Raw genomic sequence first — 13,550 nt, forward strand, 5'->3', positions numbered from 1 at the left:
GTTATTCAGTACATATGTTCGCCGGGTTACTAATGATTTGTCGCAAATAATGGTTCCTTACAATGTGCTCGTAGCAACAGGCCTTCTGAGCATTGATTTAATGTGAAACATCCAATAATAAGGTTCATCTTACTTTCCCCACAAAAGAGGCTAACTGAGGAATCCCATTTTAGTCACAAGCTCAGCGTTCCGCTTTTGTAGGCAAGCCAGCTCCACCAGTCGGAGTTGGCCTTGTTGCTACTTTATGACCCGGGAATTCGTTCCACCCGAGCCTACAATATATATTCCGCTGCTGTGATGCACTAATACACCATCAACTTTCCTTTCCTCTCCGAGTCCTGTTAACTTGCTTTGAGCCTCTGGGCTCTTCGTCAGGTCCCTTCTATCTACCCAATCCTACACATCACCTTGGGTTCAATGTCGCCGAGACCGATCCTTAAACAATGTCCACAGTTTCCGTTCTCTGCACATCCGACGGCTTCCCCACCCCGTCGTGTTCACTTCCCACCAACGCCAACTCTTACTTCTACGTATGCTGCCCACTCATCAGCTACGTATGACCGCTCGCCTGTCTCAGTCTCTCCCAATCACTGTGCGCTCCCTGGGCGTCATGAGCGGGAATTTGTCTGCAGCGATGACAGTCGGTCATATCAAGTAGCGGAGATAAAAGGAAGCTATTTTCACCCTCGTGCCTACGAGGCGTGTGCCCCAGAGCCATCAGGTCACACCCGTCTATATCCCGCGCTCTCCTTTGCTTACCCCTGACATCATCTCGTCAGTGTCTTATGAACCTGACAGCTTGGTGATATCACCACCTGATACTATGTTAAGCCGAATACCTGTCCGTTTCACGGCTGCGGACCCGAAGATACCCTTTACACGACATACACAAGATGAGATTGATCCCACATTTACATCTTCGCAGCATCTTTCGCAGGCGAAGGAAAAGCGGAGGATGAAGAGAAGTTCGAATAGAAAGGGGCCGGATCATTTCGGTGGCGACTGTGTGGGGTTTGCACCGATTTCTCTGGACTACAATAGCTGCCTAGGGGGCTTTTGATCACACATTTATACCTTTTGCCGTTTACACACTGGAATCGATACCCTCAACTTTGTAAAAATACCATGTAGTCGATACATGTGATTGTACCCTGATTTCAAACGCAAACGTGGCGGACTGGTGGGGCGCACCTTACACCAGGGCATCCGCGGCTCCAGGGATAAAGGGGGTCTCTTAAGACTTCGCATGTATTGTCCTACGTCCAATGGACGGAAATGAAATGAATTTTGAATAAGAAACCAAAGCGAACATACCAACGAATATCAGAACAAAGTAATGAACTTACTGTAGTATCTTAAAACATTTCTCCATGGCGCAGATATCTATTGAGAGCAATGGCCGAATAAAAATATATGAGGATGCTATTTTATCCTGCGGTGATACGACTCGGACGATATCGCCGTTTGACGCGGAAAATAGAATGCGTGCTTACCCGGCTGCGCCTGGACGGAAGACAACCATCAGGCGAGTAATTCTCGCATACCTGTGGAAAAAGTCGGACCGCAACATCGGAGTAAAAATCGCTATTCAATGCAAGGGTACAAGAATAGATACATCTGGACACCGGGAGAGAGGAAAATAGAAATTCGTGGGTAGGAATTTTCGGAACGGTGTCCTCAACCGCCGGGCCTCTCCTGCGCGTGTAATTTCAGTGATCCGGTGGGGGAGACATAAAGACACAGGAAGCTGGCAGTCTTGCTGTATGCCCATCTGTCCCCTTGCAGACAAGGTTCAAAGGCGACTAGGGCTTTCTAAGCCTTTCTTTAATATTGCCCGGATCTTACTTCTACGCCTCGGAAGCACATCAGAAAACTGGAGTATTTATATTCCACTTACTTACTGGGAAAGACTAAGGCCTGGGGATCATTCTACCATTCACAATAGGTATGTGCCACATACTTGCAATTGACACAAACGATGCATCGCCTTTTCCGGGGACGTAGCGGCAGAACGACCAAGTGGATTAAAAGATGATGATGTGAAGGAAGAAGGACTTAGTATTTAGAAGCACTGCATGCTTGAACTTTTAAAAGGTCGAAGTCTTCAAATACATACTTCGATGTAACTTGCTATGTCGATGCGGTCAGTGCACTGCACAAGATTTCCCGGCGGAATTTGAAAAGCTGAGAGGCGTGGGAATGGCGCAGAAGCCATTCAACAAATGACCTTCCCTTTGCTCGTGTCTTCGTCCGCAACCTCCATCACCGTCATTTCGCCATCAACCAACACTTTTACCTCCTGACTATAGACCATAGTAATGGCTCGTACTAAGGTGTGTTTGTAGAACTTTGCCTTACAGTACACTATATTTACCCTTTATCCAGCAAACCGCTCGCAAGTCCACTGGAGGTGCGACCTTATCGCTGCTCGTTTTTATCCACGTTGTAACGCCATTTCTATCCTATAGGCAAGGCCCCTCGTAAACAACTCGCAACCAAGGCTGCTAGGAAGACTGCTGCTGCCGTATGTCACTGTTTTCCATCATTTCGCGTCTTAAATGCTCAATACCGTGTTATATGATACAGGCCGCCACTGGTGGTGTAAAGAAGCCCCATCGTTTCCGCCCTGGTACTGTTGCCCTCCGTGAAATCAGAAGGTACCAGAAGTCTACCGAGCTTCTGATTAGGAAGCTCCCATTCCAGAGGCTCGTTCGTGAAATTGCGCAGGACTTCAAGGTATGTCCCCATGACACTATCTGAATGAACTTGAGGTGACTAACGTGCCTATTTTCCACCAGACTGACTTGCGCTTCCAATCCTCTGCTGTTATGGCTCTTCAGGAAGCCGCTGAGGCCTACCTTGTGTCACTCTTTGAAGACACTAACTTGGCTGCCATCCACGCTAAGCGTGAGTCATGCACTCTCCCGTGCTCCACAATGCTGACTCACTCCAATTTACCAGGTGTGACTATCCAACCCAAAGATCTTGCTCTTGCTCGCCGTCTGAGAGGCGAGAGGTCTTAATTACCCTTCGACTGTTTCATGATTACATGTCTCCTCCTTTACTTTGTTGTTTGCCTGTGATTTCTATATGATAGGCCCTTGCGCGTAGTGTGTACGATTGAACGCCCCCAACCCTTGTCAGCCATTCGTCTCCTTCATTTTTGATATTATGTATTGGACTGGACGGGCTGCGTCCCGCAGTTTGGGTAGATAAAATTGTTGTAAAGCGATATGTAATACATGTGCTTCTACCGCACTCACGGAAACATCTTGATGGCTTGGTGTTGACGTCAATTTGTATTGCGATAATTATAGCGCGCGCTACTCACGAACATTTCACATATGACGAGTTGCAACGGCTTTCACAACCTGGATGATAAAGCTAACCGCGAAGTCAATGAATTCGAGAGTCTTTTGACTAGATCTCAAGTCTAAAGAACTCATGCGCATCACATGTTACAAGCCAGCCTGTGTGGGAACATATGGTCCATCCGAGCACACAAATCCAACATCACTCGAGATCTGTATCAACCGTTGTCAGCATACTCGCGTAACCACTCACTCCAAGACAGCGCATACCGTGGAGGAATTGCACATCGCAGCAACAGGGGCACCACTAAGTGTGTGCGCAACAAGGTTCTTCACGACAATGTTGGTCGCTACGAAATCAAGTTACAGTGGTATTTGGCAACGAAACTCGGGGACGAACCGGTCTTGGGGTACAAGTCAAAAATGACGCCTTCCTTGCCTGTTGCACCAGATACGTGGTACCTGATGACTTTTTAGTACATGCTTCGGAAAAGGAAAAAGTTATTACCAGCAAGGTTCGGTAATACATGAGCCTTCCACGTATCCGGGCGTACTAGAGATTAGGGTGAATAGATGACAGAAGGAAGTGATAACGATAACCTACTCGTTGATAACGCCGACAAAGTTATCGAATAGGAAGTTTTCAATGCGAGTCTCGTTGACGGACGAGGAGCTCGGATAAGGGCCGCCCTGTTATACGTTCAGTTAAAATAGATATGTTGATACATGCAACATCAAGCCTACGCTTTGCTCCTGGTAGCTTTAAGGAGAGTAGCACAATTATAAAAGGAGCACACGGAAAGGCAAAGACATACTTTTGGGTCACGAAAATAGGGAGCATCACATCGATAAATGTGATATTTTTCCATGTTATACTAAAACAACACATCTTCAGTACACAATTTGTCGAAAACATCAAAAAATACGAACTTAACGGCAGCACCATTTCCGCCAGTCCAGCTCTTGAAACGAGCTGCATAAAGAGTGCGGTTCTAGTAGATGACGATATAGGGTGTCAGGCAAGGAGACTTCATCGGCGAGAAAACTCGCCATAATCGTGCTCTCAAATAATACATTCTCTACGGATGCCACTTGGCCACCCGCGCCAAGTGAACCGACTGACAGACCGTGCGATCCCTCGCAGTAGCCATCTCTATGGCCAAACATAAGCTCGTTCATTGCGTTAGCGGAAGTTGACAAACCTCCAAGTGACGTTCTTGGCGCCGCTACCAACAGCCAAACAATCATCTCCATTGACGACATGGTTGTTTTCGAAAAGAAAATTGCTGCCTCCAGCTGAAAATCCATCACTGCATATGTTCAGCTAAACACCAATCAAATCAGGAGCTCAATAACGCACGTATTGAATGGAAACGACTATTCACAAGTGTAAGTCACAGTGTAATGCATTAGCGACGCATCATCAAACTTACGGCACTTTCAGAATTAGCCAAGATGATATTGTTGAAGATGTGCATATTGCTTGATCCTATAGTGCCAAAATTCCATGCGATAGGCTGCAAGAGACGATTGAAATTCAGCCAAGACGCTCTCAAACATGCGTATCAACATAAGACCTTGTATATCTTCATATCTCTGATGATCCCATTTGTGACGTTTTTAAACAGCCAACCGGAAGGTCGGTCGGTCTGTTGCATGATATCCCACCACTGAACCATTCGTTTCAGCGCAATCAAAGAATTGGAGCATATAACTATTACCTGTTGGCCATGTCCATCAACCCAACCCCAGTCAGGATCAGTATTACCGCGGAGCGTGACGTTATGTCCTCCAGTGAACGAGAACCTGATGAAATTGTGAGCTATAAGACGTTAAAATATGTTGGCCTGTACCATGCACCAGCGTAATTCTGGAAGCCTTCGTATCAGATATCGGATACATATAATTCAGTGATTGATCGGCACTCACAGCGGTAGCAACATGCCCTTGCACAGTTTTGATGCTCGTCGGATATGTTAAATTCCCGCTAATCACCACCTCGACATTTGTGAAATGCGGAAACGTGATTGGGGACCATATGTTGTAGGTTGTGTCAGCCTCGAACACAATTGACGCGTCAGATGTGTAGTCAGAAATTGCTGCCATCAGAGCAAGCGTGTCATCTCCATCTTTGGTGTGTGGGACAGCGAACGTCGACCATGCGACTGCAATGGCAGCATATGCGAGAGGACCAGAGAATGAGAGTAGCATCCTCGAGAACATCATCCTGCAAGTTAAAGCTAAGCTGTGTCTTGGTGGAAAATGAGGAGCGTATTATATGTGCGAGTGTCGGTTATTGTAGCCTTAGGGACGGCAAGTCTTGGGGCCCGGAATAAGGATCATGATATACAACTTCCCGCAACCTGGATAGTCACGGTTGACAAGACGGCTCCAGGTTGCTCCTGCTGATCATTCATCAACGCGTCAACCACGCTATTAAAGACCTGAAAGGACACCAGCAAAGGCCAGACGCGAGTCCAACACCAGTTCTTATTGCTAGCTGACCGGACGCAGCGATTCGCTACAAAATTGAATGTGGTCAGTGCAAGAGTTCAAGGCTACATCGCGAAATACCGGTTTTTCTCTATTGCTTCTCCAGTATCCAGAGGACATGATTAATTATATGTGCGCGTGAACGCGTGAACATAGTACTGCTAAAGGAAGCAAACAAACAGATAAAATAAGCCGGTCTGTGCCGACGGCAGAACCTCATTAATGCATTCTGTACTAGCACTACAGATTTGAATGAGAACGGGTACAACTGACATCTATAGTTGACTCACTGGTAGGGCTCATTCCATGTCGTGACATGGCGCTCGTTCTGCCCGACTTTCGTGGAGAGATTTTCCAATGGCGAGGGATACTTTCTAGACGTCTCGTTGACCAAGTGGGGCTCTAGGATTTCGACATTTTTGGGATCGCGAGTGGGTGATGTAATGCCATTTTGAGCAGATGACCTCCAAGCTTGAAGCTTGAAGGTGACTTAGTTGGAAATGTTGTAGGATGTCGATGATTGGGGTGTCTAGCGAGTGCGTTGCATGGGTATGGTTGAAATTGAAATTTGAAAGACTACGTCATACCCAAACTATGTTCACGTGATATTAGTCCCTGTGGCGTTATGTACCGAACTTCGGATCAACTAAACGGTTATCCGCGTTCACATATAAAATGGAGCCTTGCTTGAGCTTTGCCTACTACAAGAATTCATTTGCGATTGTCGCCGAAACTTTCAAGCCAGCAAGGTTTGTCTGACATCTTCTGTCAATCGCAAATGATTCTCACCTCCAAGTTCCTCGTAGTGCCAATTTCCAAATCGCCAACAATGAACCAAGTTCATCATATCGCCACAAGACTCTTAGATTTCCCCATAGAAATCATCCTAGACATCCTCAGCCATCTAGATGTCCACGATCTAGTACGAGCACGTCGAGTAAGTACGAAACTTTTCAAGTCTGTGTCAGAATTACTAAATCAATCTCTTCAGGTATGCAACGATATTCGACAAGCGATCGACTCTTCCTCGGAGCTGCTGTATTCGATGGACCTCGAATACTTCAATGCGATTCCGGTGCCTTCAATCCCTGGCTCGGACTATTCCATCCCAACACTTCGCAAGTCGCTTCTACAAAGCGAATCCGCGTGGCAGAAAGCCGAATACTCCAAAAGAAATCCCATCGCTATTCCACACCCTCCAAGCATGCACAAATGGTCGTGCGGCGTTTTGGGATTCCCAGTGGAATCCCTACAACAAATCATGTTTTTCCAACCCCAGCTTCACTCCAATACCATGAACTTGCGTCAATGGAGCTGCCAATTGGACAGCGCGGCCGCGCTACGACTTGTGCATTACAACTTCTCTGTCGCAGGGGATCTCGTGGCTCTAGTTTTCGGAGCACCCTCAGGGTGAGTGGTTCCTTTAAGTCGCATCTCAGGCAGGCCATATTAACAACGGTCATCAAGGGAGAGCCATGCGTATGATGTCATTTTCAGATCGCTCTCAGAAGACAAAGTCCATCGTGAAGCCGCATTCCCTTCTGTGAAAGCACTCGACAACGAGGTCGACTTGGAGTTACTCGACCCCTATACTCTGAGATCCTCAATTTTCGGGGACTATTACGGTGTTTTGTTCAGGAACGTTAACAAAGCAAATGGCGGAGTGGCCGACTATTTGCAAATTTGGAACTGGAAATCGAAGGACACTTTTCAGGTCAGTGAATCCTCTGGCATCGTTTTTATGACTGATGAATGATCCGGACTTGTAGTGCCTCGAAGTTTTTGATCCAGCTTGCAAGACGATGAATTTCAGTTTCCTGACAAACGAAAGAATTCTCGTCGTTAACGCGAGGGAACTATTGTTGTATTCACTCGTTCATGCCCCCAGTGTCCTCCAGCTCACCGCTAAATTCTCACTCCCTGCCTTGCACAGTCCTTTTGAATACGCATGCATCGGCTTCAGCCCCATTCCATCCCACGCCTGCGCGCACAACCAAATGATCGCTCTCAGTATGGACATTTCAGGGGGGTCCTTCACTAAAAATCCCTGCTTTACGTCTTATGTCGAGCGCAATACCCTCTTAAAACTCGAGTCCACCTACGTGAGCTGCTACGGCAAAGCAACTGAAGACTCCCCCAATCTGCCTTGGTCCAGCTGGGGCCCAAATCACACTCGGACGTTCGAGGAGAGCTCATTCGATCCTTGCAAACACTCCGTCATTGGCTTCCGGAGTGCATCTTTGGTCGGCAACCAGAACTCGAAGAGACCGCTATGCATCCGCGACTTTAACCCTCATCGAGTGGTGGACTTCAAGGCTGGGAATGGAACAAAATGGAATCAACGGCTTGTCGAAGGTGGCGAGATCTTGCCCAATTCGAATCTGTTCTTGGAGCCACTTGGATCTGGTCTCCCGTATCTTGAGACGACCACTGAGGAGAAGTTCCGTTCGACTGATATGACCATGGAAGTAAATAGGGTGACGTTGCTGTCCTTCGAAGTCATGAACACAATTAGGATGCCGAATGCAGGTGGACAAAGCTTCGTCCAGCATGAGCTTCTGCAGGGCTTCGAAGTACTTGATTTCGAGTAGTTTTTTTTTTACCTCGAGCATCATGTTATTTGAGCATTTTAATTCATTTTGCGTCTAACGTGCACATCAACTTGTGACATGGGTTAATACATATATTTTGAAAAGTATGGTTTAACTATCAATCCTTGACCAACATCCGATAATACCGATCATCCTCACAAAGAGAGACGCTCCACAAAGGAGCAAGTAAAAAAAATTCGAACATGAACCAGTTCGAGAGTAGTCTGAATCGAGTTTCACGATCCACGAAGGATACGCGAGCCACGAAGTGAACTCAAGGACGAACCAATCCCATCGCCAAATACAATCAGTCACACCTCATACGCAAGGAGTTGGAGTCTCCAGTACAGCCTGTACAGGCAGTGAAGATTGGCAAACGTTAACGTTCGCCAGAAAAGGTGACCCCAGGTAGGTCGATGATCAGGCGCAGGCGCCCGATAGGCTTCTGTCAACGCCTTCTTGACAGGCGAAGGCGCGATAGCGACGACTGACTGAACATCCATCAACGATGAATGAGTTCGCCCGATCCCCGCAACGCCTTTCAAAGCTTTCATTCTCGCCCTCCTCTGCTGTACACAGGATCTTGGGGATATGAAAAATGGAGCTGCTTTTCTGGTACGTCGCGCAGCTGATTACAGCTGGGCTCTGCTAGAGCCAATCGAGGAGGATTAGAATACTCAGACCTTAGCCCGCTCAGGAATTTGGATGCGCGAAGCAGCCCTGTGTGTGATGAGCATTCGTGGCTTTCGAGCTGGTTGATGATAAAAGTGGTTTTGAAGTCCGCTTGATCCTTTATTCCATGAAGACTCGTTATCATATTTATGTAAGCTGAAAGGGAAGCCAGATCTATTGACACTAGCCATGATACTTCGTAAGGGTAGGCAACGATATTCAGACACACTCCGTCACTTGCCAAGAGTCCAGTATCAATTTTTATGGGTATCAGTATATACTTGCACAAGGTGACATTCGTATGATTTTACATTTACATCGCCAAGCCACTCCGCAACCTCGACAACGTAAAATAACTCGAAGCGTTTAAAACCACTTCTTTACCATCTTCTCCATTGACGCGTACCTTGGCATCTATCTTGAAAGTCCTCGTCTCCGCTCGTTGAAAAAGTACGAACGGGATTGGGATCCAGAAGCGCAAGTGCCAGCCGAAATTACCAGCCCGGTCCATGGTAGAACACCAAGGAACATTTCCAATATGAATGCCTCGAGACAAATCGGGGGTAGGCGCATGGTTCACGTAGCGTATCGTTGCGCCATCATAAAACGTCTTGAGCGCAATTTGTGGGTGGGACTTGTAGTGGCCATTTATCGCGACCGTAGTGCAGACGAGATCGACGATCGTGACGTCCGAAATAACCAGAGGGTCGAAATTATTTGTGGAGGGATATGCAATTATCAGTTTCGCTGGGAAGATGAAGAACGCGCTATGCGTTCGTAAAATACTGAGCGCAGGAACGCTAACATGTAGTTGTTCAACTTACTAGTCGGGGGCGTCCCATGTCGTGACGTGGCGTTCGTAGCAACGAACGTTTAAGTTGAGGTCTTCTAAGGCATATTTCCCCGGCGTATCGTCGACCGTAGTTTGTGAAATGGGCTTTGGCCTTCCAACACCGTCGATATCAAAGGGAACTTGAGGGATAGCGAGATGCTGGAGAACGCGTGAAGTAATGCTTGCGATGTCCGTTTTAGGACCATTCGAAGATGCTGATCGTTGGAGTCTGTGAGCGCCTGAATTTTTTGAAGGTGACTTGGCCGCAGATGGTGTGGAGCTCTTGACTGCATGCGCACAAGTTGTCTTGGGAGAAGCCACTGTCTCTGACCTGCGTAGGAGTCGACGAACGGCTCGGAGGGGACGGATTATGGCAATCGACGGGGAAGACGACTTCCTGTTGAGAGTAGGGGGGATAACCAAGATGGGTTTGCTCTCGTCTAATGCGAAAAGGCTTGCTAGGTCTGGGCTTGACGGAATGTGGTAGATCACGCCATCCTCCTTCTTGAAGCGTCGTAGAGTAGTACCCTTCGCACGCAGACTACTGTCTGACGTTGTGGAGGACTTGCCAATCGCTGTTTCAGCAGGTTTGTCGTAGTTTGCGCCTCCAGTATGAGTATCTATATCAGCAGCGGGAGACATTCAAGGGATCAAAGTCACAAGTATAGGTGAAGTTGGAAGAGAACATCAAGGGAGCTAGCGCTTATAAGGAATTTTCAGTGTTGTGGAAACTACATAGCTTGATCCACTGACAACGAAGCCACTGGACAGTCTTTCGGTGGAGTCCCGCTTTGTCATGTGCATTGTGCACGTGTATGGGCCTTTCTAATTTAAAGTCTTCCGCCGGGCTCCGAGTCCCGACGCACTGAGTCTATATAGACACATGACATTGCACTTGCTCACCAGAAGAGCAGTTCATCGATCATCAGTCCTACTGCGAACGATGTCGTCAAAAGCATACGTTGTTCCCATTGACCCAAAGAATCCTGCAGGAAATGCTGCTCCAGGTGTCAACCCAGCATCCTTGTGGTCTTCACTTCCTCAGACGCAGAAACCTGCCAAGGTTGGCACGTCCCATCTCTTCTATGGGACTCCCGCGTTCGATGTAACTGCACTTGTGTCACTTGGTGAGGGGTTTGACTCCAAAACTGGTGATGTAAGACGAGAAGTTGTCCGCAAGGCCATTGGCAGTGGTGTAAAGAGTGTCAAAGGACTCGGTGATGGCGTTTCTGAGGCTGTTATCGATGCATCAACAGATCCTCACGCTGCTGGTAAGATATAGTCTGATCTATACCTTGCCTCATCTTATGTACCTCTCAAAGCTGTCGCTGCTCATCTTGCCCTTTACAACTTCTCGCTCAAAACGTCGCCTCCATCGGCGTTCGACCCACGGGGAACGGCGGGCGTGCCGAAGAAGCTTAAAATATCAACGAATACCAACTCTGCTGACTGGGATCGTGGTGTCGTCTATGCGAATGCGCAGAACCTTGCGAGAACAGTGAGTTCATGGAACTGGATGGCCTCTTGATCTATGTGGGAGAATATAACCGACTTCCTTAGTTAATGGAACTGCCCGCGAATATGATGACACCTACTGTATGTTCATCTTTGAGCTCTCCAAGGGATCGAATTCATATCACTATGTTGCAAGGCATTCTGCGAGCGTGTCCAAGCAGAATTTAGCGGTATCCCCAACGTGGAGGTTATTGTTCGCGATGAAGGTTAGATGTTCTCTAGTTTTTGAAGTTCTAATATATGTACTAATGTCTTGACAGCTTGGGCGGCTGAAAAGGGCATGGTACATATTTTACACTCGATGTACGTTCAATATTGACGTGCTCTCATGTAGCGCACTTTCCTCTCGGTAACTCAGGGGACTGATCAGCCAGCGAAGTTCCTCGAGATGTAAGCACACCTTGTCCTCTTTTTCTGCACTATCGTTTACACTTTGATGGTTTCAAAAGCCACTACAAGGGTGCCCCTTCAAAAGACGCACAACCTCTTGCTTTCGTGGGCAAGGGCATCACTTTCGACAGTGGAGGAATCAGCTTGAAACCTTCAGCAGTAAGACCATCGCTCTTCAACTGGTTGGTCTTCCGCTCACCGTACCTAACTGGATACAGGGCATGAAGCTGATGCGCGGCGATATGGGTATAGTCTATTGAACTGAGTTTGAGAGCGGTCACTAACTTTGAATTGCAGGTGGGGCAGCTACAGTCGTATCGTCTCTACTCGCCATCGCTCAGCTCCAACTCCCGTATGTTGATGTCCTCTTCGATCTACCCTCACTTTTATTTATTCTTGTTGCAGAATCAATGTTTTCGCCGTCACTCCGCTTTGCGAGAACTTGCCCGGTCCCAAAGCTACCAAGCCAGGTGATGTGTAAGACTTGGAGCACGATATTCGTCATGTCTTGGGCTGACCATTTGTCAGAATATACGCTATGAACGGCAAATCCGTCGAGGTCGACAACACGGATGCTGAAGGTCGCCTTGTTCTAGCTGGTGAGCACTCTTACTAACTACTAACGTCGTGATGAATACTCACTTTCTCAAAGATGCGTTGTACTACGCATCAACTGAGTTCAAGCCGCACACAATCATCGACGTTGCCACTCTCACCGGGTATATATTGATTGTCCACACTTCTCAGCTTGAATTCATTATTGAATAGGGCTATGGATGTCGCGCTGGGTGAGATCTACACCGGTGTTTTCACGGTTCGTCATCTCATCACTACCCACCGACACGCCGTGAACTAAACTCTTGCATTAGACCTCCGATGCCCTTTGGGAGCGATTGAGTGTTGCCGGAGAGAACGAGTACGACCGGTTTTGGCGCATGCCCCTCGACGAAGATTATGGACCACAAATCTATTCCTCTAACGCTGACTTGTGCAACGTCGGTCGCCTATTCTTCACGTTAGCTTTGCTCGAACTTGACATTGTCTTCTGTTTTTTTTAGACTGGCGGGAAACCAGCAGGCTCATGTACCGCTGCACTGTTCCTCAAGGCGTTCGTAGATGGTATTGAGGCCAAGGATGGACAAGAACCCTCTGTCCGATGGGCTCACCTTGACATTGCTGGAACTATGGAGGTCAGAATTTGCCGCTTATGAAATCAAATGCAGGACGTCTGCCATGAGCATAAGTGCGATCTAAGCAATGGCTTAGTTCGCAACGCGCCCTTTATCATGACTGCCTCTGTTTAGTTCCGTTCGCTGATAATTTCATTTCAGTTCACGCGGCCAATACCATATCAAGAGAAAGGAATGACTGGGCGTCCTGTCCGGTAAGTCGTTTTCAATAAATTTTATACATTTATTTAATATCATCGTATAGTGCATTGGTCGAATTTGTCAGACGTCTCTCGAGCTAAGGATGAGATGTGTAAAGATGCGTATTGCACACTACGCAAGGCCTCCATTTTGCGCGTTTGCAAAACGTCAATGAATTTAACAGTGAAATATATGCGCAGTACGCTAGAATATTTGATCAAATGGTTACTTGATTTGTGTGGACTAAATGTCCGACGTTTATGGGACTATGCCTGAATCACCAGTGTAATGAACGGCATGGTCCCGTACTGCGTAGACGATACTACTGTCAGTGCGCTCAAAGAATTTCAGCAATGCAACACACTGATGTGCTGTG

At 47.3% G+C, this 13,550-nt stretch overlaps 6 protein-coding genes across 6 annotated transcripts; 4 read left to right on the forward strand and 2 right to left on the reverse strand.

The window, feature by feature from the left end:
- The first annotated feature begins 143 nt into the window (after nucleotides 1–143).
- On the forward strand, nucleotides 144–1,296 carry F5147DRAFT_698944 (uncharacterized protein). The gene is made up of 2 exons (XM_041437588.1): nucleotides 144–721; nucleotides 780–1,296. Exons 1-2 carry the CDS (start codon nucleotides 418–420, stop codon nucleotides 1,058–1,060), a joined length of 585 nt encoding a protein of 194 aa, XP_041291907.1. The 5' UTR covers nucleotides 144–417; the 3' UTR covers nucleotides 1,061–1,296.
- A 1,281-nt stretch (nucleotides 1,297–2,577) lies between these two features.
- Nucleotides 2,578–3,023, forward strand: F5147DRAFT_578244 (histone H3; the record flags this gene model as incomplete). The annotated part of the gene is made up of 3 exons (XM_041431432.1): nucleotides 2,578–2,736; nucleotides 2,799–2,907; nucleotides 2,962–3,023. 3 exons carry the CDS (start codon nucleotides 2,578–2,580, stop codon nucleotides 3,021–3,023), a joined length of 330 nt encoding a protein of 109 aa, XP_041291908.1.
- A 435-nt stretch (nucleotides 3,024–3,458) lies between these two features.
- F5147DRAFT_803567 (pectin lyase-like protein) lies at nucleotides 3,459–5,771 on the reverse strand (the record flags this gene model as incomplete). Its single annotated transcript, XM_041443325.1, has 16 exons — nucleotides 5,241–5,771; nucleotides 5,165–5,181; nucleotides 5,033–5,117; nucleotides 4,889–4,981; nucleotides 4,745–4,828; nucleotides 4,672–4,688; nucleotides 4,514–4,621; nucleotides 4,386–4,464; nucleotides 4,242–4,303; nucleotides 4,127–4,186; nucleotides 4,056–4,071; nucleotides 3,916–4,001; nucleotides 3,820–3,864; nucleotides 3,712–3,773; nucleotides 3,582–3,661; nucleotides 3,459–3,524 (listed from the first exon to the last, which is right to left on the reverse strand). The coding sequence occupies exons 1-16, from the start codon at nucleotides 5,535–5,537 to the stop codon at nucleotides 3,459–3,461; spliced, it is 1,257 nt and encodes a 418-aa protein (XP_041291909.1). The 5' UTR covers nucleotides 5,538–5,771.
- Nucleotides 5,772–6,473: 702 nt separating this feature from the next.
- On the forward strand, nucleotides 6,474–8,468 carry F5147DRAFT_698952 (uncharacterized protein). The gene is made up of 5 exons (XM_041437589.1): nucleotides 6,474–6,553; nucleotides 6,611–6,741; nucleotides 6,796–7,214; nucleotides 7,272–7,518; nucleotides 7,574–8,468. The coding sequence occupies exons 2-5, from the start codon at nucleotides 6,634–6,636 to the stop codon at nucleotides 8,393–8,395; spliced, it is 1,596 nt and encodes a 531-aa protein (XP_041291910.1). The 5' UTR covers nucleotides 6,474–6,553; nucleotides 6,611–6,633; the 3' UTR covers nucleotides 8,396–8,468.
- An 832-nt stretch (nucleotides 8,469–9,300) lies between these two features.
- On the reverse strand, nucleotides 9,301–10,631 carry F5147DRAFT_698959 (uncharacterized protein). Its single transcript, XM_041437590.1, has 2 exons — nucleotides 9,892–10,631; nucleotides 9,301–9,834 (listed from the first exon to the last, which is right to left on the reverse strand). Exons 1-2 carry the CDS (start codon nucleotides 10,539–10,541, stop codon nucleotides 9,381–9,383), a joined length of 1,104 nt encoding a protein of 367 aa, XP_041291911.1. The 5' UTR covers nucleotides 10,542–10,631; the 3' UTR covers nucleotides 9,301–9,380.
- A 115-nt stretch (nucleotides 10,632–10,746) lies between these two features.
- Nucleotides 10,747–13,549, forward strand: F5147DRAFT_698962 (cytosol aminopeptidase family, catalytic domain-containing protein). Its single transcript, XM_041437591.1, has 17 exons — nucleotides 10,747–11,170; nucleotides 11,222–11,397; nucleotides 11,460–11,495; nucleotides 11,551–11,620; nucleotides 11,675–11,697; nucleotides 11,749–11,804; nucleotides 11,864–11,963; nucleotides 12,023–12,050; nucleotides 12,102–12,156; nucleotides 12,210–12,281; nucleotides 12,333–12,403; nucleotides 12,457–12,523; nucleotides 12,573–12,618; nucleotides 12,674–12,799; nucleotides 12,863–12,994; nucleotides 13,136–13,188; nucleotides 13,239–13,549. The coding sequence occupies exons 1-17, from the start codon at nucleotides 10,783–10,785 to the stop codon at nucleotides 13,273–13,275; spliced, it is 1,536 nt and encodes a 511-aa protein (XP_041291912.1). The 5' UTR covers nucleotides 10,747–10,782; the 3' UTR covers nucleotides 13,276–13,549.
- The last annotated feature ends 1 nt before the right edge of the window (nucleotide 13,550 follows it).

This window comes from Suillus discolor (assembly GCF_016758755.1).
Source record: "Suillus discolor strain FC423 chromosome Unknown F5147scaffold_33, whole genome shotgun sequence".
Taxonomy (NCBI): domain Eukaryota; kingdom Fungi; phylum Basidiomycota; class Agaricomycetes; order Boletales; family Suillaceae; genus Suillus; species Suillus discolor.